Raw genomic sequence first — 24,350 nt, forward strand, 5'->3', positions numbered from 1 at the left:
CTCCTCGACCTATATAATCATATTTTTCTTCCTTCATCTTCTCCTCGTCAGGTATGCTGCTATCTGAGCCTTTCCTTTTATTTGGACGAGCATTCCGTTGTTGATGGTGCTGGTGAGAATTCTGTTTTGGTGCTGCAGTTTGGGAATTCATGGCTGGTCTGGGACTATTTGCTTGAGCACGTGTATAATGCCCCTAAAAGTAATCAAATAATTAATACACCAAACATGATCCTAATTAATCTGTTTAAATACAGATATTCAACATTTACAATAAACCAAAACATCACTTAAGTAAAAAGAGAAAGTATATCTACGTGGGCTGTGTTGCTGTTCTGGTTGGAACGAGACCTGCGACGTGATGTGATGCCAATATTTTCACCTTTCAACAAAGAGTGAACAACATCATCTAGAAAGGTCATCTGAACCATAGAAGGATCAACATTCTGTGGTTCTAACACCTGGTTTATTAAAAGAAGAAGAAAACCATAATTAACAGTTTTTTAGACATAGTCTACCCTATATTTCCTACATCAATGTTTGTGCAAATACATAGTACATTTGGTACACTGAAAAAGTATCCAAAGGAAAACCCTAGTTGATCTTGACAAGCTAGCCTGCTGCAGGACTTCTCAGTGGAATGGGGAAGTGGCAAAACCCAAGCATTACCATCTTGTGTTCAAGTTAACAGTTTTATTAGACTACTATTACATTGGCTCCTTTTTTCCCCAAGCTGATAATGATAAACTGGAAAGCCATCAAACTCTTCTTAGAAGATGACCATTAAGTAAGTTTGTAAAAACTGATTACAATTTGGCTATAAAGAGAAGAGGAAAGTAACTGGTGAAAGAGAATGGCAAAATGCAGAGCTAGATGACAGATTAACTTGCAAATTTCTTGATATGAATTATAAAGAATATGAACATTAAGTTAGACCTAAATTTGCATACTGACATTTGATTTTGTTGGTCACTTCAAGGAAGACAAGTCATTTACTATATTAACACTAAGTTAATACTCCCAGATTTCTCTTGGAACACAATTCTCCATTTTTCCATGAAAATTCTTGTTGTAACCTTTTAGGAATAGCAGCAACTGCAACTGAAAGGTACTACAATAAATGCTTAATATCACATTACTCAGATTTTTAACTGCTTGTGAAAAAGTTATCATTACCAGAGTGATAGGAGACAAATTCGAAGCAGAGTCGATATTAAAGACTGATTCCTGGTTCTAGATTACTTCATTTCAAGCACTTCAATAATCAGGTAATGATTATATAAGAGAACCTAAAATCTTAGACGTTGGATTTATTGCTTAAATGCATATTGTTTAAACATCACTTTCAGACTAATAAGAGATATACTTGTACTCATTTGAAGTGAACAGCATAATAAATCTAACACCACCACAACACTTCAAAAAATATCAAACATTTACACTGGGCATAAAACTTTTCTGAATAAGGGTCATCATATTTACCTGGTCATTCATAACAATCATCGTGCGGGTGAAGAGATCATGATGAGTAATTATACCAGTGAACCACTGGGTGGCAGAATCCTGTCTGTATACTCTCACCCTATATCCGTTTAAGGAATATGGACCTTTAAAAGGAAAATGTTACAGAAAAACTGAGAAATTCCTCCAAAAAAAATTTTTTTTCATCATGTAGCATTTATAATACTATATAATACTATATAATGCACAGGGAATGAGTAACAAACCAGATGTGTATCTAGCACACTGGCCAGCCTGTGCATTTTACTTCTGATTCAAAAAGACATTTTGGAATGCCTGGGAATGTTTAACATGATTTAGTGATTCTAATGTCATTTATGCTAATGTTTTCAAACAACAGTTTTCTTATCTTACCAACTCCTGCTGCAGCTGTAATGACAAATCATGAAAAAAAAACGAACCACAAAAGGTATAAAAGAGTAAGCTGAAAGGCAAGAGTGTGTGTCAGCAGATTATACAGACGTTGTTGAACAGGCTGATCACATGCTTAGATGCTTTTTCAGGAGAAAATTTAGATCTCCGTGTTTGGGTTCTGCAGCTGCCAAGTTTGTCCATCACTGACCACAAAGTTTACTTCCACTGAGGTAGTTCAGAAAAGCAAAGTGGCCCAACCTCTTCTAGTGGCCCCATAACAAGCCGGAAAAAGATGGAAAGAATTGTGTTCTATTTTAAATGAATGATTTAACGGTATATTTCAGGGAGATGAGATTCCAGATTCATAGATGGAGGCAGAAATTGTACTCATTCCTAGAGAAGGAAAGTATCTTTCCAGTTGTGTATCATACAGACCTATTTCTTAATTAATGTGAATGCTAAAACTTATGCCAAGCTGCTAGCAAAAAAGACTGAGTGTCATTTTGCTCAAATAGTTTCACCCAGACCAGTCTCAGCTAATTGCTGGCAGGCATCTACCTGATAATCTCAGAAGAACTCTGAATTTAATCTACAATGTTAATTCTCACAATTCTTCCTGTGCGCTTCTTTCTCTGGATGTTGAGAAAGCCTTTGACCGGCTGGAGTGGGACTACTTCAGACAGATTTTAGTAAAGTTTGGTTTTGGGAATCAGTTTTGTAGAGGCATATTGGTCTTGTATACTGATCCTTAAGCATCTGCTTTGGTTAATAGCCATCAAATATTTGTCTTTCAATTTGTCTAGGGAATGACACAGGGTTGCCCTTATCCCCCTTGTTGGTTGCTTTTGCAATAACGCCATTTGCAAATAAATGTGAGAAAATGCACTTAGTAAAGGGCATCAAGATATTCTGGATTAGAACAGAAAATAGGTTGTACGCTGAGGATGTCTTGTTATATTTGCAGGATACAGAAGTCCCATTAAAACAATAGAATAACTGACTTTGGAATGTGGTCAAGTATCAGGTATGAAAATAAACTGTGATTTAATAGCCCCAGAAAGGTCAAAAACCACTGTCAGCTACATACATTTAAATGGGTAAAAAAATCTTTGAATATTAAGGAATAAATACTGGTGGAGAGAAAAAATAATTATCCTCCACAGTGGAGTAAAATCAGAAAAGACTTGGAAGAATGGAACAAATATGAAATTCAGTGGCTAGGCAGGCTAGCTTCAGTAAAAATGAATGTCCTCCCAAAGTTATTTTTGTTTCAGTGCATACCTGTTGGTTTCTCTGACATGACATTAAAAATATGGCATGATGAGCTATTAAAATTCATATGGAGTCATAAAAGAAAAAGGGTGAGTTCTAAAGTTCTGTATAAGCCTATAAAAAGAGGTGAACTAGCATACCCTAATTTGACTTATTGTTATTATGCACAACAATTCAGATGGATTAATGACGGACCATCCGAACTCTGGGTAAAACCTGAATACGACTGGAGCCCAAATACAACTATTTAAAGTAACTGTTTCATTAAAAAGAAATATAGGCAACCAAAATAAACAAACAAATAAGTAAATAAATAAATAAATTCACCCATTCATCCAGAACACGTTAGCAGCCTTGGACAAATTTGTCAAATTCCTTTCATTGAGGCCCCTCATCCTTAACTACAGTATTTTCATTAATAATTAGGCATTTATGTGTGGGAAATATCTAAGTGATTATGCATTGTGGGTAAAAGCTGAGCTTACTCAGTTTGGACAGCTGTTCCTGCAACCTGATCTGAAATCAGGTCAAGAGATATGTAATAATGTAAAGATGAAGTTCCCATATTTTTCAGATTTACAAGTCAAACATTTTATTGTGAAATCTGAATAAAAGACAGCTCTATCTAGACCTTTCATCACATGTGAGGAGTTGATCCAGCAGCAAGATGGAACAAAAAGATTTAGTTTCCAAGATACGTATCATTTTGATTAAAAAAAGATGTTGATAAGAAAACCACCCAGATGAAAAGATGGGATAGGGATTTGGACAAAGGAACTGAGTTGAATAAGTGGTCTGTACATGTGAATTGGGATACACATCTTCAGTTTGTGTGGCTCAAAGAATTTTTTTTTGTAATCTACTGCTGTATAGATGGCATTTGATGCCACATTTTTGCTACTAGGGAGCACTCTGTTGGAGGGGTTGCAGGAAATGGGGACCATAATCTCAAATGTGGTGTTTGTGTTCAGGAATTAGATGATTTGGGGAGGATATTATTAAAGAGATTTATTTTGTGACAAAATGTTGGCTTTGAAGAGACCCCTGATCTGCTTACTTAATGCTCCAATAAAATACCTACATTTTAAACAGAACAATAATTCCTTTTTATTTAAGACATTGTATTGCACATTATTGGAAAAATGTGACTTTTCCTGCTATGGAACTGTGGTACAGAAAAATAAGGACTGTCCTTGTAATGGAAAAGCTTTCACACCAAGTATACACAGAAGAGAAATGCCCCAAAGTAGGAAGGTATTTAGAAATTTGGTGACTCTTTTTAGTGTACTCAGAGGAAAGCTCCCCAGCCAGCAAAACAGAACTTTTTGCCAGGTTCTTTGAATATTAATCTGACCCTGAATAAGTAATATACAACGTAGTATATATTAACATTTTATTGTAACTTTACCTTAATTAAAAAAAAGAATTGTGCTCTAGTTTTAAAAAGTGTAACTTTATTAAAGAAATCTTAAACACTGTCCTTTAAAAGTATATGAACAAATTCAAGTTTAAAAGAAGGCTACATACACAACATAGATGAGACAGCTCAGCATCGTCATCCTAAAGCATTACAAATTATGAGACTTGCCTTTTGCTTTCTGAGATCGTAGGGTTCATGTTTTCAATCATTTTCCCACAACCATGACATGACCATTAGAAACGTGCTCCACTCACTTTCATTATCTCTGGGCAGGTCTACACTTAAAATGCTATAGTAGAGCAGCTGCACCGCTGTTACACTTCAGTGAAGACACTACTACGCCGATGGGAGAGCTTTTCTCATTGGCACATTTAATCCACGCCTGCGAGAGATGGTAGATGTGTCGACGGGAAAAGCCTTCCCGTCGACACAGTTGTCTACTGCATCGGTTAGGTCGGTACAACTGCGTCGCTCAGGGGTGTGGATTTTTCACACCTGAGTGACCTAGTTATACCAATGTATGTTTATAGTATACCTGGCCTCTCTCTCATCACTACAGTATCTGAATGTGTCACAAACATTAATTTACCTTCTACAATGCCTCTGACAGAGGAAGGGGTGGTTTTAACCCTATTTTGCAGCTAGGGAGTTGAGGCACGAAGATAAGGATCAAATGTTTCCACAATTTTGGGAGCTCAATTTGAGACTTCTAGGACCTGATTTTTAAAAGTACTTAGCATTATATTGCACTTGCTATGTTCAAAGCACAGCTCCTATTGACTTCAGTTGCAGCTGTGATTTGCACTTCTGCAAATCAGATCTTAGGGTCCCAAGTTGGATATCCAGAAAATGAGAAACAGTTAGTGGGCACCTGTGAAAAAGTCTGATTTAAGTGATTTGCTAAATATCACATAGGAACTGTGTGTCAGAAACAGGGATAGTATTTCCCCAAGGCAGCTTTCAAATGCCTTAACCATGAGACCATTCTCTCTCTTTCTGCAACCCATCGCCTCATTCACTACACACCTTCCAAATTCTGCAGCAAACGGAACAGAGATCCTACAGGCAATAGTATCCTTCACTACACAACCTTGATTCACCCCCAAAGCAGTTCCATCTTGTGCACTGAATGTAGAAGGGGTCCAAATGTAATTAAAGACAGTATCATAATGCATATGACAAGGGGACCAAATTAAAGTTGCACAGACAACCTTAATCCTGGCATTTGCTAACTTTTGAGAGCTTGACATAGCAACAAAAATGTTTTTGCCTGTAGTTTCCTAGGGTTTTAAAAGAGCAAACTGAAAAAAAAACAGAAATTCCATCATGTGGCTTAATATTGACACCCACGATCCATCAGCAGGATTGGAATCTTAGATCCATGGCACAGATCTTTGACACTTGAACAGAGCAACTGACAGCAATAGCAGGTTGTCATTCTATATATGGACCAGCATTAGAGGGGGATGAGACACATACTTTGCCAGTGAATTTCACTGATAATTGCTGATAGCAGAGGAACGATGAGACTCTGGAATCTTGGATTCCACTCCTGGGGCTGGCAGGGAGTGTATTTAGTGAGCAAAGACTCCTCTTCTGCCAATTTTTCCCAAGTTTGACCCTTTTTCTGTTCTGTGCCTTCCAAAAGTTTTCTTGCTTAGCAAGACCTAGTCGCCCCTTCTGGGCTTGTTGTCCAAATATCAATTCCCTCCCAACTCTCAGACTGTTTGCCCAGCCAATGACAGTGCTCCTCCTGTACCCTACCTACTTGTCCAGTCCGTCTCCTCTCCCTCCCTGTGTTCCTCCCCCACTGCTAGTTCATAGAATCAGTCTCACTGTCCTGCCAGTAACAATCTCCCCTCTGCTCTGCAAGTTCTTAGCACTCTTTCCCATAGCTAGTTCCTCCCTGCACTCTGTTTCTCTACTTGGCTCCTATTCTCTTTGCTTAATCAGTTCAAGTCTCATACCTGCAAGCTCCCAGTCCCAATCACCCATATCCCCTCTCTCGGACTCCCAGTTCCAATTTCTTCTACTACTCAATCTCTAGTCCTAACGTCCTTGCCCAGCCAGTCCCAATTTTTCTTGCCCTCCCTCCAGTCCCAGCCTCACTGAACTTCTTGTCTCAATCTATTTCGTTTCCCTCTCTCCTGCACCAGCTTTTGTGTCCTCTGCATTCACATCAGACAGTTTCCTTCTTCATGCTGCCTGGGTGCCGTGGGAGGACAGGGGGAGGTGTCATTGAGAGCACAGGAGAAACTCTCTTTGCTTGCAGTTCCAGTTTCTGGATCCATCCCAGTGATTACTGGGAAAATCTGTTTTCACTTTTGTAGCCTTAGGCTGGAGGATGCTCAGTCCAGTCACAGAGAGGAGTGGTGAGATGATGGAGCATACTCAGTCGCTTTGGTGGGATGGCACATGTGCATTTCATTCACAAAAGGAGCAGTAAGGGGATAGCACATAAGTAGGGATGGCACACACACACTCTGATCAGCACTAAAGGCTGAGAGAGGCTTAAGTGAGGATGGAATCTTTGAAGATTTTAGCTGCTAAAATTGAAGTCTTTATTGAGCATGTGCAAACTGATTTTTTCAAAGGCTTATAACTAAACCTAAGCCTTTCAAAGCAAGAACTAACTTATGTAAAACACTAAAATATTGTTCATTCATTTCTGCCAGATTCTGTTCCTCTTTTTTACATTTAGCTGAACCTTACTCTGGAATTAATTCCCACTAATTTTACTGAGAATACTCAGACAGAGGTATTACTCAACATAAGTAAGGGTAGCAGAATCTGGCCTTGTGATTATAAAAAGAAAGAAACTTGTTTATGTATGACATACTTAAGATACAATATTCAAAGAACATTTTACTATTTGTGGATTTAATATCAGATAGGCTAAAATCAGTGTTCCCTCTAACTTTTCCCACCCATGTGTGGAATTAATTTTATTATGTGCGCCAATATGGAGGTGATGTGTAACACAGTAGCAGATGTGAGCAGATGACAGAACAAGGAATAATGTCTCAAGTTGAAGTAGGGGAGGTTTAGGTTGGATATTATGAAAAACTTTTTCACTAGAAGGGTAGTGAAGCACTGGAATGGGTTACGTAGGGAGGTGGTAGAATCTCCTTCCTTAGGAGTTTTTAAAGTCAGACTTGACAAAAGCTCTGGCTGGGATGATTTAATTGGGGACTGGTCCTGCTTTGAGCAGCGGGTTGGACTAGATGACCTCCTGAGGTCACTTCCAACCCTGATAATCTATGATTCATATTGGTGCACATATTGGTGCTGCATCTGAGGAAGTGGGTATTCACCCACGAAAGCTCATGCTCCAAAACGTCTGTTAGTCTATAAGGTGCCACAGGATTCTTTGCTGCTTTTACAGATCCAGACTAACACGGCTACCCCTCTGATACATAACATTCATGTGGTAGGGGTGGGGCCGAGAGGTTCAGAGTATGGGAAGGGGCTCAGGGCTGGGGCAAAGGGTTGGGGTGCAGGGGTGTGAGGGTTCTGGCCAGGGGTGCAAGCTCTGAGGTGAGGCTGGGGATGAGGGGGTTGGGGTGCAGGAGGATGCTCCAGGGCTACAGTGGGGACAGAGACCTCCCCCTAGCTCTCTCCCCATGGCAGCTCCAGGGCTGAGGCTGCAGGATAGGCGCCCCTTTCCCCACCCAAGCAGGTCCAGGAGGGGTCTGGGTTTGGACCGGGGGAGGGGCACCGGACCATGCGTGTGTCTGGTCTGGGCTGCCCCAGCTGAGTTTGGACCATAGCATTGTTTCAGCTGGCAGAGGGGTGCCCCAGCTGTGGCAGGTTGGGGGCCAGGCTAGTTTGGGGCTGGGAGAGAGGCATCCCTCCCCCAGCTGATCCCCAGGGCAGGTTCCCTGAGCACCTGCACGGCGCTAAATAGGCTGCTGCACAGCCGCACAACTTACAGGGAACTTATATTAAAATGTTCCTGTATTTACACTTGTAAACATTACTGTAATACATCTTGTTGCTCTCTTAACAGTGTGTGGTCAAACTGGCCTTGAATGAACAAGTTATCTTGCTTGGTCTTATTAAGACACAGACCTTGATAGCCTGATGAAGAATGAAAGGCCACTTCACTAAGCAGGATAAAGATTCTACATTAGTTCACTTCTTCCAACATTTTTTTTGTGTGAGTTTCAGACGCTTGTTACCCCAACAGTTTTTAGACAAGGAAGCAAAAGAAGGCAATACTAATATGTAGGGTTGTCGACTAATTGCAGTTAACTCATGTGATTAATTCAGAAAAATTAATATGATTAATTGCAGTTTTAATTGCACTGTTAAACAATACAATACTAATTGAAATTTATAAAATATTTTGGATATTTTTCTACCTTTTCAAATATATTGATTTCTACTGCGACAGAATACAAAGTGTACACTGCTCACTTTATATTTTTATTACAAATATTTGCAATATAAAATGATAAATAAAAACAGCATTTTTCAATTCACCTCATACAAGTACTGTAGTGAAACCTCTATTGTGAAAGTGCAACTTACAAATGTCGATTTTCACTGTTATATAACTACACTCAAAAACAAAACAATACAAAACTTGAGATCCTACAAGTCCACTCAGTCCTACTTCTTGTCCAGCCAATCACTAAGACAAACAAGTTTGTTTACATTTATGGGAGATAATTCTGCCCGCTTCTTTACAATGTCATCAGAAAGTTAGAACAGGTGTTCGCATGGGACTTTTGTAGCCAGCATTCCAAGGCATTTACATGCCAGATATGCTAAACATTCGTATGCCCCTTCATGCTTTGGACACCATTCCAGAGGACATGCTTCCATGCTGATGACGCTCGTTAAAAAATAATGTGTTAATTAAATTTGCGATTGAACTCCTTGGGGGAGAATTGTATGTCCCCTGCTCCATGGTTTTACCTGCATTTTGCCATATATTTCATGTTACAGTAGTCTCGGATGATGATTCAGCACGTTGTTCATTTTAAGAACACTTTCTCTGCAGATTTGACAAAACGCAAAGAAGGTACCAATGTGAGATTTCTAAAGATAGATGCAGCACTCGACCCAAGGTTTAAGAATCGGAAGTGCCTTCCAAAATCTGAGAGGGATGACATGTGGAGCATGCTTTTGAAATTCTTAAAAGAGCAACACTCCGCTGTGGAAACTACAGAACCCAAATCACCAAAAAAGAAAATCAACCTTCCCTTAAAATCATTCAGAGATTGAAGCTGGTACAGAACGCAATGTCTCGCTTTACTGGGTAGGCCCCATTGCTGGGAGCATTTGACACTAGTGCTCTGGAAACTGCATTGACTGTCCACTGGTCTCTGCACAAAGTTTAAGGTGCTGGTTATCACCTACAAAAGGGGTAAATGGCATAGAACCTGGCTAACTGAGAAATGACCTCTCCCCATGCCACACCTCCACATCTGTGGTCAGCATAGGTACTTGAGCTAAAATCCCCTTCATTATAAAAAAAAGAGGGGATTGACGGCAAGGCCTTCTCTGTGAGAGATCTGAGGCTCTGGAACTTGCTCCAACCCTTGGTTGGTAACTGCCTGAACCTGATGACCTTCTGTGCATACTGCAAAAACATGTTTCATAGGGTTTTTGACAAGGGTAAGCTTCCTGGAATGAAGAAGGGGTGGAAAAGGAGCTTTTTTGTAGGGGACAGGCTGGCAGAGTTTCTTTTGGACAATTATTTTCATGATGTTAGTGTTTTGTTGTATTATGTGGTTGGGGTGCCTACAGCCTTCTATAGGTGTGTTTTTATTATATTCAAATAAAAACAAAGAAGAAGAAAAAATACAGTTTTAGTTCCCTTTGCATTTGGCCCTAACTTGAGTTCATGCTACTCCCAATCCATTATCTTCTGCAAATTTAATCAGCACACTGTTAACTCCCTCTTCCAGATCACATAAAACTAAATCTAATACTGACCCTTGTGTCACCACACTAGATACTTCCTCCACAATTGAGGACATTGTCTATTTCAGTAGTCTTTGTTTGTCATCCATTAGCCAGCATATCATCCATGGAATAGCAATCATGTCTAAGCAAATCAAATTCAGCAAGCAAGAATATATAAAATGTTTTACTAAAATTCAGATATTAGACCTACTGTGTTCCCTTCAACCACTAATTTTGTAATTTTATCAAAGCAGCAATGAAGTTTGGCCTGATTTGTTCTTTAAAATTCTAGTTGTTTGCTCATGCTCATACTTTAAATTCCGTTTGGTTGTTTTGCACATTTTGTCCTTCACAATTTGTGTCATTATTTAACTAGAGATTTAGTTCCTGATCCTACAAACACTTACATGACAATAGGAAATGTATGCTACATTAGAATTATTTATTTGCAAAGTTGCTCCAAATAATCCCCTTCCCCTACTTCATGTCAGCTTTCACAAAAAACTTCCATTTTACAAACTAGAAAACCAACAACTTCATGGATAAGCAGCAACTATAGGAATGGGGACTGAGAGTTACAAAACCTCAACTATTGAAAGCCATTTGTCAAAATCTCAGCAAGGCCCTCATACAGCACAAAATCAGAGTGTGTTTCAGATACAGTTACCACAATATAATAGTACCTGGTTGGAAAGAAGTGTAACTATAAATGGCAGGCCATTGCTATTGGAGCTGAGGAGTTCTAAGAAAAATCAAGTGTACTTCTGACTAATACTTTGTTATCACAAAGAATGCTTCCTTCTTTAGAGCACATTACAGTGTCGACAAAAAAAAAATGTGCTTATTGATTAAAGCACCATCACTAGTCTCAACACCAAAATCATGAATAAAATGTCGAACATTCAGTCCGATGGTATTATTAAACTGCTGCATAATTATTATAGGGTGTGACCCAAGGGTGTGGTTTTTTTTTTTAAACAACAACCTGTGCATGAACATTTATGCATATGCTTTTGATAATCTGGGTGTATATTTACATCACAGCTTTTCTACCAATTGTGTTTTGTTGTTTTAACAAACTATTTTCAAAAGGCCTACTTAGAAAAGTTGAACTATGGAAGATGTGCTATATCATAATACCACTTGGCATAAATGGCATCCAACCTAGTGTGTCAAAATAGCCCCCCACACACACACACAAAAAGGGAAATACAAATAATACAAACACACATTTCTCAAATTACCTTGCATAAAAATCTCCTGAACCTTTTGTTCCTTTACCCAGACTTTTACCTCCTCATGAAGCTGCGGGTTGTCCCTGAGAACTGGGTTTAGACTGTCTACGTCGTCCTAAAGTAGAGATTTTAAAAAGAACCATATGTTATGTTTATTCATAACATTCATGATGTTTTATTTTTCTAAACAAATTCCAAAGTACAATTTGAAACAAGACTGTAAAATGTATTGGTTCAATACAAATCCATGGGTCATTTTTAGAAAAATCTCATACGTGCAAGCTGTATTTGATAGTAGCAAGAGTGATTTCATGAGGAAACAAGTACACTGTATCCCATACATGATCAGACTTCCAAGCTATTAATAGGATCATACTGTCATAAATGAGGCCTTCCCTATAACCTAACGTTACCCTATAAAGAGTTCAGTGTTTACAGGAACACGGTATCATTTGTTTCAACAAAGTGGCGTTAAAATCAGAAGCCTGAAATGTCCAATTCATATTTTTTTTATACACACACGCACACTGCAAGAGAGAATTTAAATATTTATACCAACAAATGCATGTGTATATGTAAGAAAAGAAAACTACTATTGCTAGTTTTTAATACTATACAGAGCCTGGTGAACTGTCTTGAATGAAATAAGACATATTTCAGTTTTGGTCCAAACTCTCATGAAAAAAGATTTTATTTTAAAACAAATTCTCTTTCCAATGTACATCTTTGAGTTAATCAGAAAGTATCTAGAAAAATAAATAAATTTTTGGTCGCATTGTCCTCACCAAGAGGCAGATCTAGACACAAATTAACGTTTTTTGTTCTGTACTTAGAAACATGGTTATTCAGTCATGGGATCTACTACAACCTGTTGATTCACCTCTGGGCTCTGATATTTTTTTCTCTCTCTTTCAAAGCACAATTACTACTCCTGAATTTGAAATCAGTGGCAGGAGCCTCCAGGAGGAACAGCAGCCATAGTTGATGTCTCTTTGAGAAGTACGTGGGCAGACCTTGGAAACAGTGGACAGAAAGTCATGTAGTTGTGTGAAGAGGCCCCCACAGAGAGAGAAAATAATGAGAGATCCTCAGCACATATTGTTAAAATATTTTATAACCTAATTGCCCTTTTTCCTTTTAGTGTCTGCTTGTTACCATTTAAAAGTGTTTGCCTTCAAAAGTGTTATCCTTAGAATGGGAGGAAGGATGTGTGAAGAACCTAATTAGAGGTCCAAAACATGACACAGACTTGGAAAACTGAAAATCTGTCTCCCACCAACAGTTCTACTTAGGCGTCAACTCTTACCCCCTTGCCCTCACACATGGCTTACTCCTCTTGACATATTATACATCTCCAATTCATTAAACATGAGGTCACAGCAACAAAAAGCAAAGACAATTTGTGAAACCTATATAAGAAACCCCTTGTTGCCTAAGAGATCACCCAAAATATCTCCAAGTGTATTAATCCACAAAAAATAAAGTATATCTTGAGAAAATATCCTGAAAACTAGGGTTTTGACTGCACATACTTTCTGTTATGGCTCTCTCATATTTATATAAAATAATCACATGAAAAGATACCTTTTAAAACAGAAAAGAGTACATTTGAACAAGTTCATTCAGATTTGTCACCCTTTAATAAAGACTGCTCTGCATACTGTCCTATAAGCATTTAATCTAAAAAGTTATTCTCTACACAGCATTGATTATTACACACACACACTTTTAAAATAATTGGTCAATGGTCAATAAAAATCACTGTCAAGGCGAAATTCTAATTAGAGAATTTAAGCTCAGTATGTCAGGAAATTCAAAGTAATGGTTCCCACAACCACCATAACTCTACCCCCTTATGCATGTGTTGTACTTCTGTATATTCAGTTAAATGTTATATGCCAAGTGGCTGAATTATGTTTTTTGTAGTCCATGTTATCTTTGAATTTCCTGATATTTTTGCATTCACCCAGTCATAGATTCAAATCTAATAACATGTTTTGGAGCGAAACACATTAGTGCTTCATTGCGCCCTACAAGAAAGGCTAGTAGAGAGCACAAGAGGAAAGCCATCAGACCTGCAGCTTCCTCAATTCCTTTTTAAGATGGCATTGCAGGTAGTGCAGTTGGTCTGCAATTATCTGGTTTTACTTCTTAGCAATGTACTTTCCTAAAGAAAAAAATATAATCCCATTTACCCTATAAAGGTACTTCCTGTGATTGGATCAAGACAGCACAGATCCTGGATTCTTACTTCCTTCTTAGCTAGACTGATGACCAGTCAACTTGTAGAATATTCATGCCCTCTACAGTTCTTCTCTGCCAATTTCCGCAGTTTGAGTTCTTCTGTTCTGAAAGAAAATGTGTTAGTCTTGTTATCTCCCAATCCAAGATTAGTCTTCCCTCAGTCCTGGAACCCAAGATTCCTCTGAGTGGATATCTGTGCTGGCTTGCCACTGTCACAAAAGCAAATGATCATGTAAATGGGATTATAATTTGCCCTTCTGAGTTGACTACAGCAAAGTCTCTGCATTCTTAATACAGTAGCAGCATCTCATACAAGAGGAGGACTAGACTAAATATTGGCAAGAGAAAGTGCCCTAGGGCCACAGAAAGGAAGGATGGGAATGGAAAGTATTCCCATGCTCACTATCTTTCCAGAAGACAGCTGCATAAAGTAGCATGGCCATAAGCAACCAGTGGATGAAGACTGAATTAAGAACTCCCAGGTCATGTAAGGCTTTACAGAGCTCATCTGCTGTTACCACCTCCACCCCACCAAGATGTGGACACAGCTTTAGTGGAGTTGTTTTCTTCCTCTCTGAGCAAAAATTATTTGACTTATCTATTTGGCTCTTGGATTCAGATTCTGACTCACTGTGTGATGACACACTGCAAAGCTTTTAGGACTTTCCTACAATTTTTGAACAATGCAAGGGAGTCCATTTTCCTATAAGATCTTAAGTAAATGTTCCAAATTCTTCTGAGAACATGAGTATACCTATGCCATTGTTTCTCCTTTCTTACAATGTGGTGGAGGAGGCTGGAATTGCGAGCTATACTGCCATAATTCCTATTTAACCAGGCCCCCTCCTGCTTCTCCCAGTAGCAGGAGTGGAAAGGTCAGGCACAGTAAGACTGCCAGACCACAGAGTACGTTTGAGTGCTGAGACACACAGCACAAGAAACAAACAGTTTCTTTGTCCAAAAAAACATTTCCAGGTTCCAAATACACAACGAGGTATCCCAGATAGTTGATAGGGAAGCTACAGATTACTTGTCCTGCTTCAGATACCTTGTGAGTCAGGAATCAAACTTAGAAACTTGAAGGTGACCCAAAGAGACAAAGGATCAAATTGTGCAGAGACCCCACAAAACAGCAATATTCTTCCAAGCTCCACCCACAAACCAAGTTCTGTCCCCCTCAGATACCAAAATGTGATTCTTCAGATTGTTCAAAATATAATGCAGTGCTCCATATTCTTACTGGACCCTTGAGCTTGACTCCCCAGTGGGTCTCAGATGCCCTGCTTCTTTCCTTCTTGATTTGGGAGACAGGAGAAAGGATATGAGGTGGAAGTGGTGATACTCACCCAACTGCCAGATACTTTTGGCACCAAAATAAGATGTCATGTACAGTAGACTAAAAGATAGTCAAAACTTTCGTTAAATCTTTCCTCCAAAACACAAAACAGTGACTTTGTCTAAACAGAGATTTTCATGAAGAAGTTTCCACTTATCAGAATACAGGATACTGGGCTAGTTGAACCATCAGTCAGACCCAGAATGGCCAGCCTTATGACATTTGAATTAACACCTCACTGAAATGAAGAGGGACTTTTTCACATTTTCAAGCTTTTCTTCACAATTGTAAGGGCTAGAGACTGATTTTGTTTTAAAATGAGAACTGCAACTCTGGAGCTCAAAATAGAAGCTCAGAGCAAATGGAGGAGTAGTATATATCCACATCACTGCCCAATTTGAGCCCCGCTTTGAGGGCTTTAAAACTCTCCAATTACTGTCAATTCTTCCTGTCTGACCAAGGAGGAGGGAAGATCCCATGGTCTGTAACACAAAAGACTCCGTAATGGAAAAACAGCCGAAGCTAAAATGTACTCTATACATCATAAGCACCTGAAAATGTGGACTTAGAAGGTGCCTTCCTCAAATTACAGTGTTGCAACACGATGTTTAATGCATTAAAGACATTTTCTTTGTAACAATAAGAACTCATTTCAGCAGCAGTATTTCACCAAAAAAAGACTAAGTAGATTCTGCAGTCCTCACAGAGGTCAGCACCACATTAGTCTTTGCCATCTGTTGTTTAATTAACTACAGCTTCCTCTTGCTGCTTAGAGATTTTCAGATGATTTAAGACATGAATTAAATAAAAACTGGTGTGTAACACACTTGAAAAATATGTTTACAATGTTATATTCACCAAGTGCTACACAAGAAAACAAGCATTTCCTAAATATTAACTTGTACATATTTATGTGATAACGAGGTCTCATCTGAATTCAGCAGTCAGCGAGCCAAATTCAACTCTGGTGATAATTTACATGAAGAGATGAATTTGTCCCACTGACTCCAGGTATAGTCGGAGTACAGACATATCAAGTATTTCAAAAGCTTGAAGTTTCAGTCTCTGTTGATCAGATAAAAATTAGGGCTGTCGATTAATTGCAGTTAACATGTAAATAACTAAGAAAAATTAATCATGATTAAAAATTAATCGAGATTAATCGCAGTTTTAATTGCGCTGTTAAACAATAGAATACCAGTTTAAATTTATTAAATACTTTTGATGTTTTTCTACATTTTCATATATATTGTATTGTATGTTATAATTGAAATCAAAGGGTATATTTTTATTACAAATATTTGCACTGTAAAAATTATAAAGGAAATAGTAAAAGCAGCAAAGAATCCTGTGGCACCTTATAGACTAACAGACGTTTTGGAGCATGAGCTTTCGTGGGTGAATACCCACTTCCTCAGATGCCTGTCAGGAAGTGGGTATTGCATGCATCTGAGGAAGTGGGTATTCACCCACGAAAGCTCATGCTCCAAAACGTCTGTTAGTCTATAAGGTGCCACAGGATTCTTTGCTGCTTTTACAGATCCAGACTAACACGGTTACCCTCTGATAAAGGAAATAGTATTTTTCAATTCACCTCATTCAAGACTGTAGTGCAATCTCTTTGTCACGAAAGTGCAACTTACCAAGGTAGATTTTTTTGTTACATAACTGCACTCAAAACCAAAATAAATGTAAAACTTCAGAACCTACAAGTCCACTCAGTCCTACTTCTTGTTTGGCCAATCGCTATGACAAACAAGTTTGTTTACATTTACAGGAAATAATGCTGCCGCCTTCTTATTTACAATGTGACCAGAAATTGAGAACAGGCATTTGCATGGCACTTTTGTAGCCAGTATTGCAAGGTATTTACGTGCCAGATATGCTACATATTTGTATGCCCCTTTGTGCTTCGGCCACCATTCCAGAGGATATGCTGATGACACTCGTTAACAAAATAATGCATTAATTAAATTTACGACTCAACTCTTTGGGGGAGAATTGTATGTCCCCTGCTTTGTTTTACCTGCATTCTGCCATATATTTCACGTTATAGCAGTCTCGGATGATAACCCAGCACATGTTGTTCATTTTAGGAACACTTTCACTGCAGATTTGACAAAATGCAAAGAAGGTACCAACGTGAAATTTCTAAAGATAGATACAGCACTCAACCCAAGGTTTAAGAATCTGAAGTACCTTCCAAAATCTGAGAGGGGACAAGATGTGGTGCATGCTTTCAGAAGTCTTAAAAGAGCAACACTCCGATGCAGAAACTACAGAACCCGAACCACCAAAATAGAAGATCAACTTTCTGCTGGTGGCATCTGATGCTGATGATGAAAATGAACATGAATCAGTCCACACTGCTTTGGATCATTATAGAGCAGAACCTGTCATCAGTATGGACGCATGTCCTCTGGAATTGTGGCTGAAGCACAAAGGTACATACGAATCTTTACCGCATCTCACACATAAATATCTTGTGATGCCGGCTACGAAAGTGCTATGCGAATGCCTATTCTCACTTTCAGGTGACATTGTTAACAAGAAGCAGGCAGCATCATCTCCTGCAAATGTAAACAAACGTGTTTGTCTGAGCAACTGGCTGAACAAAAAGTAGGACTGAGTGGACTTGCAGGCTCTAAAATTTTACATTGTTTTATTTTTGAATGCAGGTTTTTTTCTACGTAATTCTAAATTTGTAAATTTAATATTCATGATAAAGAGATTGCACTACAGTACTTGTATTAGCTGAATTGAAAAGTACTATTTCTTTTGTTTTTTTACAGTACAAATACTTGTAATCAAAAATAAATATAAAGTGAGCACTGTACACTTTGTATTGTGTTGTAATTGAAATCAATATATTTGAAAATGTAGAAAACATCCAAAAATATTGAAATATGTAGTATTTTATTATTGTTTTACAGTGCGATTAACTGCAATTAATTTTTTTAAATCGCTTGACAGCCCTAATAAAAATTCTTTGCATGTCAAAAATATTTTCTATCCAATGTTCTCTAGATCATATACCACCACTTACAAAAACTACTATCAACATTACACTTCACATTATTCAGTTTACACAACTAACTTACAGTGTTTAGTTTTACATGGTGTTATTATCACTATCCCTTATACATATGCATTACCTCAAGACACATGACAACAAAGGTTTTCTGAAGGAACACTGTATAGTTTTAACACAAGTTTAATAATAAACAATTATCTATATTATATATATTTTTTCTCAAACCCTGACAGAGGTGTTTTCTTGCTATCTCAATGTCTGGAGTAAGTAAAGACCCAGGTAAAAATCAGCTGACTTAAAATCATTTGGGTAGAAACAGTTACTTATTTGCACAGGAATCATTTAAAGAATCTACAAGGGCTACAACTGCATCCTTAGATAAAGATGCCTGTCCAAACTGTCAAAGCTGTCTTCAGTCTCAGGAACTTATTGGATTTAAAGCTCTTTCTAGATTTTCAGAGAGCAATGGCAGCAACAAGTGTCATCTTTAATATTCAGATTGCTGAAAGCTTGCATCCTCTCCTCTTAGATGCAAACTGTCATCAAATGTAACAGTTGGACTGGACAACAAGAAATTTTTAGCAGTGGTCCCTCCTACAGAAAAAATCAAAGTGATCTCCTTCTCCCACCCTCCAAATTTCTATTGAGCCCTCAGCCTTTACAGAAGATGAACTCCTTTCCCTACTGCCCCCTGTTAGCTGAAACTCCACCTCCCTTCCCTTTTCTCCCTCCCTTTTGTCTTTGCTGGCTGGATGCTCCCCATCATCATCTTTTTTGATGGTTGTAACCCCTTGTGGAGAAAGAGAAAGGTGTTTGTTTTTTTTAAATGGATATTATCTGCACCTCAGTATACCTGCTTGATATTATCTTGCCTGACCGCATGGAATTAAATAAAAGGAAGCTGTTGGGGGATTGAGGGAACAAATGGGAAATGAAACAATGAAAGAGATATGGTAACACCAGAAAAAATACCAAGGGTCCTTAAGGAAACAATGGGGGAACTTAATTGGGGAATGTTCAGGTTGCTGCCATGATAGCAACCTTTCTTCTTCTCAGGCCTGAGCCTAGGATCAAAGAGTATACTGAACCTAGAGTGGAAAGGGGGGTGGAGGTAAGAACAGGAAGCAGCAGCTGGAGAAGAGTCTCAAACAGACATTAAGAGAAGATAGAAGGAGCTGTCTGTATTTCCCAGATCAGGAGTAGAGTAGTCTGGACTGAGTGGAACTTACCCAAAACTTGCAAGGAAAGAATACATTTTAGCTAAGACCCTGATGAATATAAGCTTTTTTTTTTTGTTTTATGCTTTTTCTCTGCTTGCTGTGCACCTCTGGGTGAATAAATAATATTTTATTTTAAAGCAGCTGTTCTTGAGTCACTTTAAACAGCTGGTGATCACAGACTCTTTAAGGAAAAGGGCTTAGAGGTGCCATAACCAGTTGTGCCCATTGTGTTATCACATTTGATAAACAGGGGGCTGTAGAACAGAGATCCAATCCAAGAGTGGCAGGATTCTGTGGTTCTACCCAGAGAGGTGTGAAGATAGTGAAACCTATCACCAGAGGGATGCACTCAAGAAGAACTAATGGGTCCAAAACACAGCTCACCCTGGAACTATGAGACTCCTCCTCCTGACTAAAGCAAGACTGAGAGGCTATCCTGGAGAGAAAAACATTTTAAAAATTCCTCACAGACACTATGACCATGAAGAGTATTTAAAGGCTTAGTCTTGACTAGGAGAAGTGCTCACGCTTAGACAGGGCTTAATACGTATGTTAGCTAAACTCAATCTAAACGATCTTTTTCCTACTGTAAAGTGTGTAATACCTCAGCTCCATTTTAGCTTAGCAGGAGCCTAGACTACAACTAAAATGTTTAAATCGTGCTACAGGGCATTATACTGCATTTATGCTAGGGAAAAGGTCAAGTTTATGTTGGATTTAGCTAGCACATGGTAGTTAAGCCTGATCTAAGCTTGACCGTTTTTCCCTAGTTGAGACAAAGTAAAAGTATAAACAGGAAACAGAGCTTTGAGGGCATAAATGGAAGGTACAAAGAATTAGGTTCAGGCTTCAGGTGGAAAAGAAGTGCCTAACCAAGGGTCTGATCAGGTATGCAGCTTAAAGTTGACCACTAGAAAACGACAGTCAACAGAAAGCACAGAGATACTCTCTTCTGCACAGTGCTATGTGCAGAGGCTTGAACCTAAAAGAGTATAAATGGATAGGCCTTCTTGCTGAAAATCATGATTCCAAGTATGGGAGCAGGGAATAATTAATGACTTTACAGAGGCGTGTCAGAGTCATACTCTAGAAAGGGCTAAATTGTTTTATATTCATGGTCTGTGGTATAAATTTATGACTATATGCTATCCTCAATAAAATAAAATTAATGTTGATATAAATGAGAAGTTTGCATAAAGATCAAGAGTTTAGTTTATACTTAAATTTTCCATTATTTGTTTAGTACCTTACTGTTATATTCAGTAACAGTGGAAAAAGGCTCCCATCACAATCACCATTACTTCTGCCCTTTATATCTCTCCTCCTGCATGTCTTGTCTCCTTCTTTCCCTCTCTGCATTTCCTTCTCTGAAGAAACTTCCAATTCCCATAACCATTGGCTTCACTCCCACTCCCTTCCCCCTTCCATCTGCTAAGATCAACAGTAGAGACGCCCCCCCTGGGGTTATGCAAACTTGGCGTACGCAAATCCACACTTATGGAAAAAGTTCCGTAAGCTAGAAATAGGTTGTTTTTTTCCCCCCTTTTCTTTTTTTTGGGTGTAGTGGTCAGGTATACGTTTCCGACTAATGCAAAATTTGAGTTATGCAAGGCGTTCCAGAACAGAATCCTTGCATAAGTGAGGGAGAGTCTATAGTTAAATAATTAATGCTGATATATAACATGTTAGACTTTCACGTTAACACCCATTGAGATTAATGGAGGAAGCGGGGGTGAGATTTATGCGAGCGCAGGGGTGTTTCATAAGTCTCAGTTATTGTGTCATGTTCAGAACAGGCTCAGAAAGACTTAATTGCATTGATTTACACACAGGTCATGTTTGGAAGTGTAATTTCACAACTTTGAGGGGACCAGAAGTTTATTTGTTTAAAAATAAAAGCTTAGACTTTGCAGAATCTAAATAAGTTATGCAGGCCATAATTATGTGTGGGACAGATCCAGCCCATGGGCTGAGTACTTGCTACCATTTCATTACACAGATATCAAGAATAAAACATTTCTATATTATACCATAAAACACAGATATTTGCCTTCCTAAACCATACAAAAAATAAAATTCACTCAGGTGAAATATATTTATGGTGGAAAAACCAGTTAACTTTCTTTTTCGTAACTGTTGTTCTTTGAGATGTGTTGCTCATGTCCATTCCATTCTAGTTATGCGCACACCTACATGCGTGGTCGGAGATTTTTGCCTTAGCGGTATTCGTAGGGTTTGCTGTGGTGCCCCTTGAGTGCAGCATTCATGTGTCAGTATATCAGGCGCTGCCAGCCCTATGCCTTCTCAGTTCCTTCTTGCCAGCAACTCCGACAGAAGAGCAGGAGGGCAGGTAATGGAATGGACATAAGCAACACATCTCAAAGAACAGTTACAAAAAGGTAGGTTTTTTTTTCTTCGAGTGCTTGCTCATGTCGATTCCGTTCTAGGTGACTCAGAAGCAGTATTTATGAAGGTGAGCTTGGAGTTCACGGTCGTGTAGCTTGCAGCACTGCTCTGCCAAAGCCAGTATCATCTCAAGCCTGCTGGGTAAGCATAATGAGATGTGAACGTGTGGACAATCAGCTAGCAGCCCTACAGTCAAATCTCTTTTATTGGAACTTGAGCCAGGAAGGGCACTGATGACACTGGCAGGAGCACGTTTGCCAGCTCATAGCAGTAGTGGATGCAGGCCATGATCCAGGACAAAATCCTTCGAGCAGACACTGGGAGACCCTTCATTCTGTTTGTCACTGCAACGAACAACTGCATCAACTTACGGAACAGCTTTGTCCGATCTCTGTAGAAGGCCAGCACCCTCCTGACATCCAGGACATGCAGCCTGCATTCCTCATCTGATGTATGAGGCTTTGGAAACAAGACAGGTAAGTGTATGTCGTGGCCAGTATGAAACTAGGAAAATATCTTGGGCAGAAATGCCAGGTGTGGTCACAGCTGGATCTTATCCTTCTAGAATACAGTATAGGGTGGTTCTGAAGTAAGCGCCCTGGTCTCAAGACACCCTGCAGGCTGATGTTATCACTGCCAGGAACGACACCTTCCAGGAGAGAGCAGGAAGCCAGAGGCTCGAAGGGAGGCCCCCGGAGTCTCGACAGCACAAGATTCAGGTCCCCGAGAGGGAGGGGATCCTGGACATGCGGATAGAGACACTCCAGACCTTTCAAAAACCGGGCCGTCATGTAGTGAGTGAAGACCAACCTGCCTTGAAACAGAGGGTGGAAAGCTGAAAGGCGGCCAGGTGGACCCTGATCAATGACAGGGACAAACCTTGGAGTTTGAGGTGCAGAAGATTATCTAGGGTCTCCTGCAGCAGTGCTTGCTGAGCCCAGATATCCCGTTCTGAGGCCCAGCACGTGAACCTTTTCCATTTGGCCAGGTAAGTTGCTTTGATGGAGGATTTCCTGCTACTCAACAAGACCTGCTGAACTTGGGCTGAGCATTCCTGTTCATCCGTGTTTTGCCATGCTATCAAGTGTGGCACCGCCAGGTTTGGGTGCAGAAGGCTGCTGTGGTTCTGGGACAGCAGATCCAGCTAGAGAGGCAGCTACCAAAAGCTCCAGCAGCATGCCAAACCAGTGCTGGTGAGGCCAGGCCAGGCCCATTAGGTTAACCTTCATCCTGTCCTGTTTCATCTTCACGAGGCCTCTCTGAACCAATGGAACTGGCGGGAAGGCGTACATCAGAGCCCCCGACCACGGGATGAGAAACACATTTGACAGAGAGCCCCCATACATCCCCCGGATCCAACAGAACACATGGCATTTCCTGTTCTGCCTGGATGCGAACAGGTCCACCTGGGGAGTCCCTCACCTCTGAAAGATCATACTGATCGCCTCTGGATGGAGCGACCATTCATGGTGAGATGAGAAGGTCCTGTTGAGGTGATCTGCTAATACATTTCTGATCCCGGGTAGGTGTGCGACTACCAGATGAATGGCATGCTGTGCACGAAAGTCCCAAAGGTGGAGAGCTTCTTGGCAAGGGGCCGACGACCTGGCTCCACCCTACCTGCTGATGTAATACATTGCAGTGGTATTGTCCATCAGGACCTTCACCACCTTACCGCTCAGGTGGGACAAGAAAGCCTGGCAGGCCAGGCAAACTGCTCTGAACTCCCTGATGTTCATATGGCACGCCACGTTGTCCCACAACCAGTGGCCCTGCATCAGAGACAAGAATCAGTGACAGGACAGGGGCCGCAAAGAGAACTCTCTCCAACACTGACCTGGGGTCCAACCACCAATCCAGGGATGACTGGGTGCAACCCGATTTAGATCATGTCTGTTGGGACAGTAGACAGATGCCAGTGACTCTTGCAGAGGCTGGAGATGGAGTCAGGCATGACTGACGACATATGTGCATGCATATGGTGAAATCTTCATCATTGGGGATTTTTAAGAGCAGGTTGGACAAACACTTGTCAGGGATGGTCTAGATACTACTTAGTCCTGCCTTGAGTGCAGGGGACTGAACTAGATCACCACTCAAGGTCCCTTCCAGTTCTATGATTCTATGTAGCCATGTGGCCCAAAAACTGCAGGCAGTGTGACTTGTGGCGAGCAAGTGGTTTTTCACATGGGAGAGCAGGTCCGACAGGGCCTGAAAACGTGCCTCTTGAAGGAAGGCTCTGGCCGCGTGGAGTGAAGAACTTTTCAGCTTGGAAAAGACAACTGAGAGGCGATATGATTGAGGTCTATAAAATCATGACTGGTGTGGAGAAAGTGTTATTTACGTCGTCTTATAACACAGGAACTAGAGGTTACCAAATAAAATTCATAGGCAG

The 24,350-nt window shown here is 39.9% G+C and overlaps 1 protein-coding gene across 16 annotated transcripts in view; it reads right to left on the reverse strand.

Annotated features, from left to right (window-relative positions):
- JMJD1C (jumonji domain containing 1C) overlaps positions 1 to 24,350 on the reverse strand; it is a 306,949-nt gene that overhangs the window by 59,362 nt on the left and 223,237 nt on the right. For 12 of the 16 annotated variants that reach the window (XR_007775055.1, XR_007775056.1, XR_007775054.1 and 9 more), the window contains 4 exons: positions 11,725 to 11,830; positions 1,480 to 1,604; positions 315 to 458; positions 1 to 193 (listed from right to left, as the gene is read on the reverse strand). Coding sequence is in view for 12 of the 16 variants with exons in the window: in XM_050958280.1 (XP_050814237.1) it covers positions 1 to 193; positions 315 to 458; positions 1,480 to 1,604; positions 11,725 to 11,830 (568 nt within the window). In the remaining 4 variants the exon portion in view is untranslated. Of the gene's footprint in view, positions 194 to 314; positions 459 to 1,479; positions 1,605 to 11,724; positions 11,831 to 13,910; positions 14,064 to 24,350 lie in introns of all 16 variants that reach the window. The other 4 variants (XM_050958285.1, XM_050958282.1, XM_050958286.1 and 1 more) reach the window with 2 other exon arrangements.

The sequence above is a fragment of the Gopherus flavomarginatus genome, chromosome 6 (genome assembly GCF_025201925.1).
Source record: "Gopherus flavomarginatus isolate rGopFla2 chromosome 6, rGopFla2.mat.asm, whole genome shotgun sequence".
Taxonomy (NCBI): Eukaryota; Metazoa; Chordata; order Testudines; family Testudinidae; genus Gopherus; species Gopherus flavomarginatus.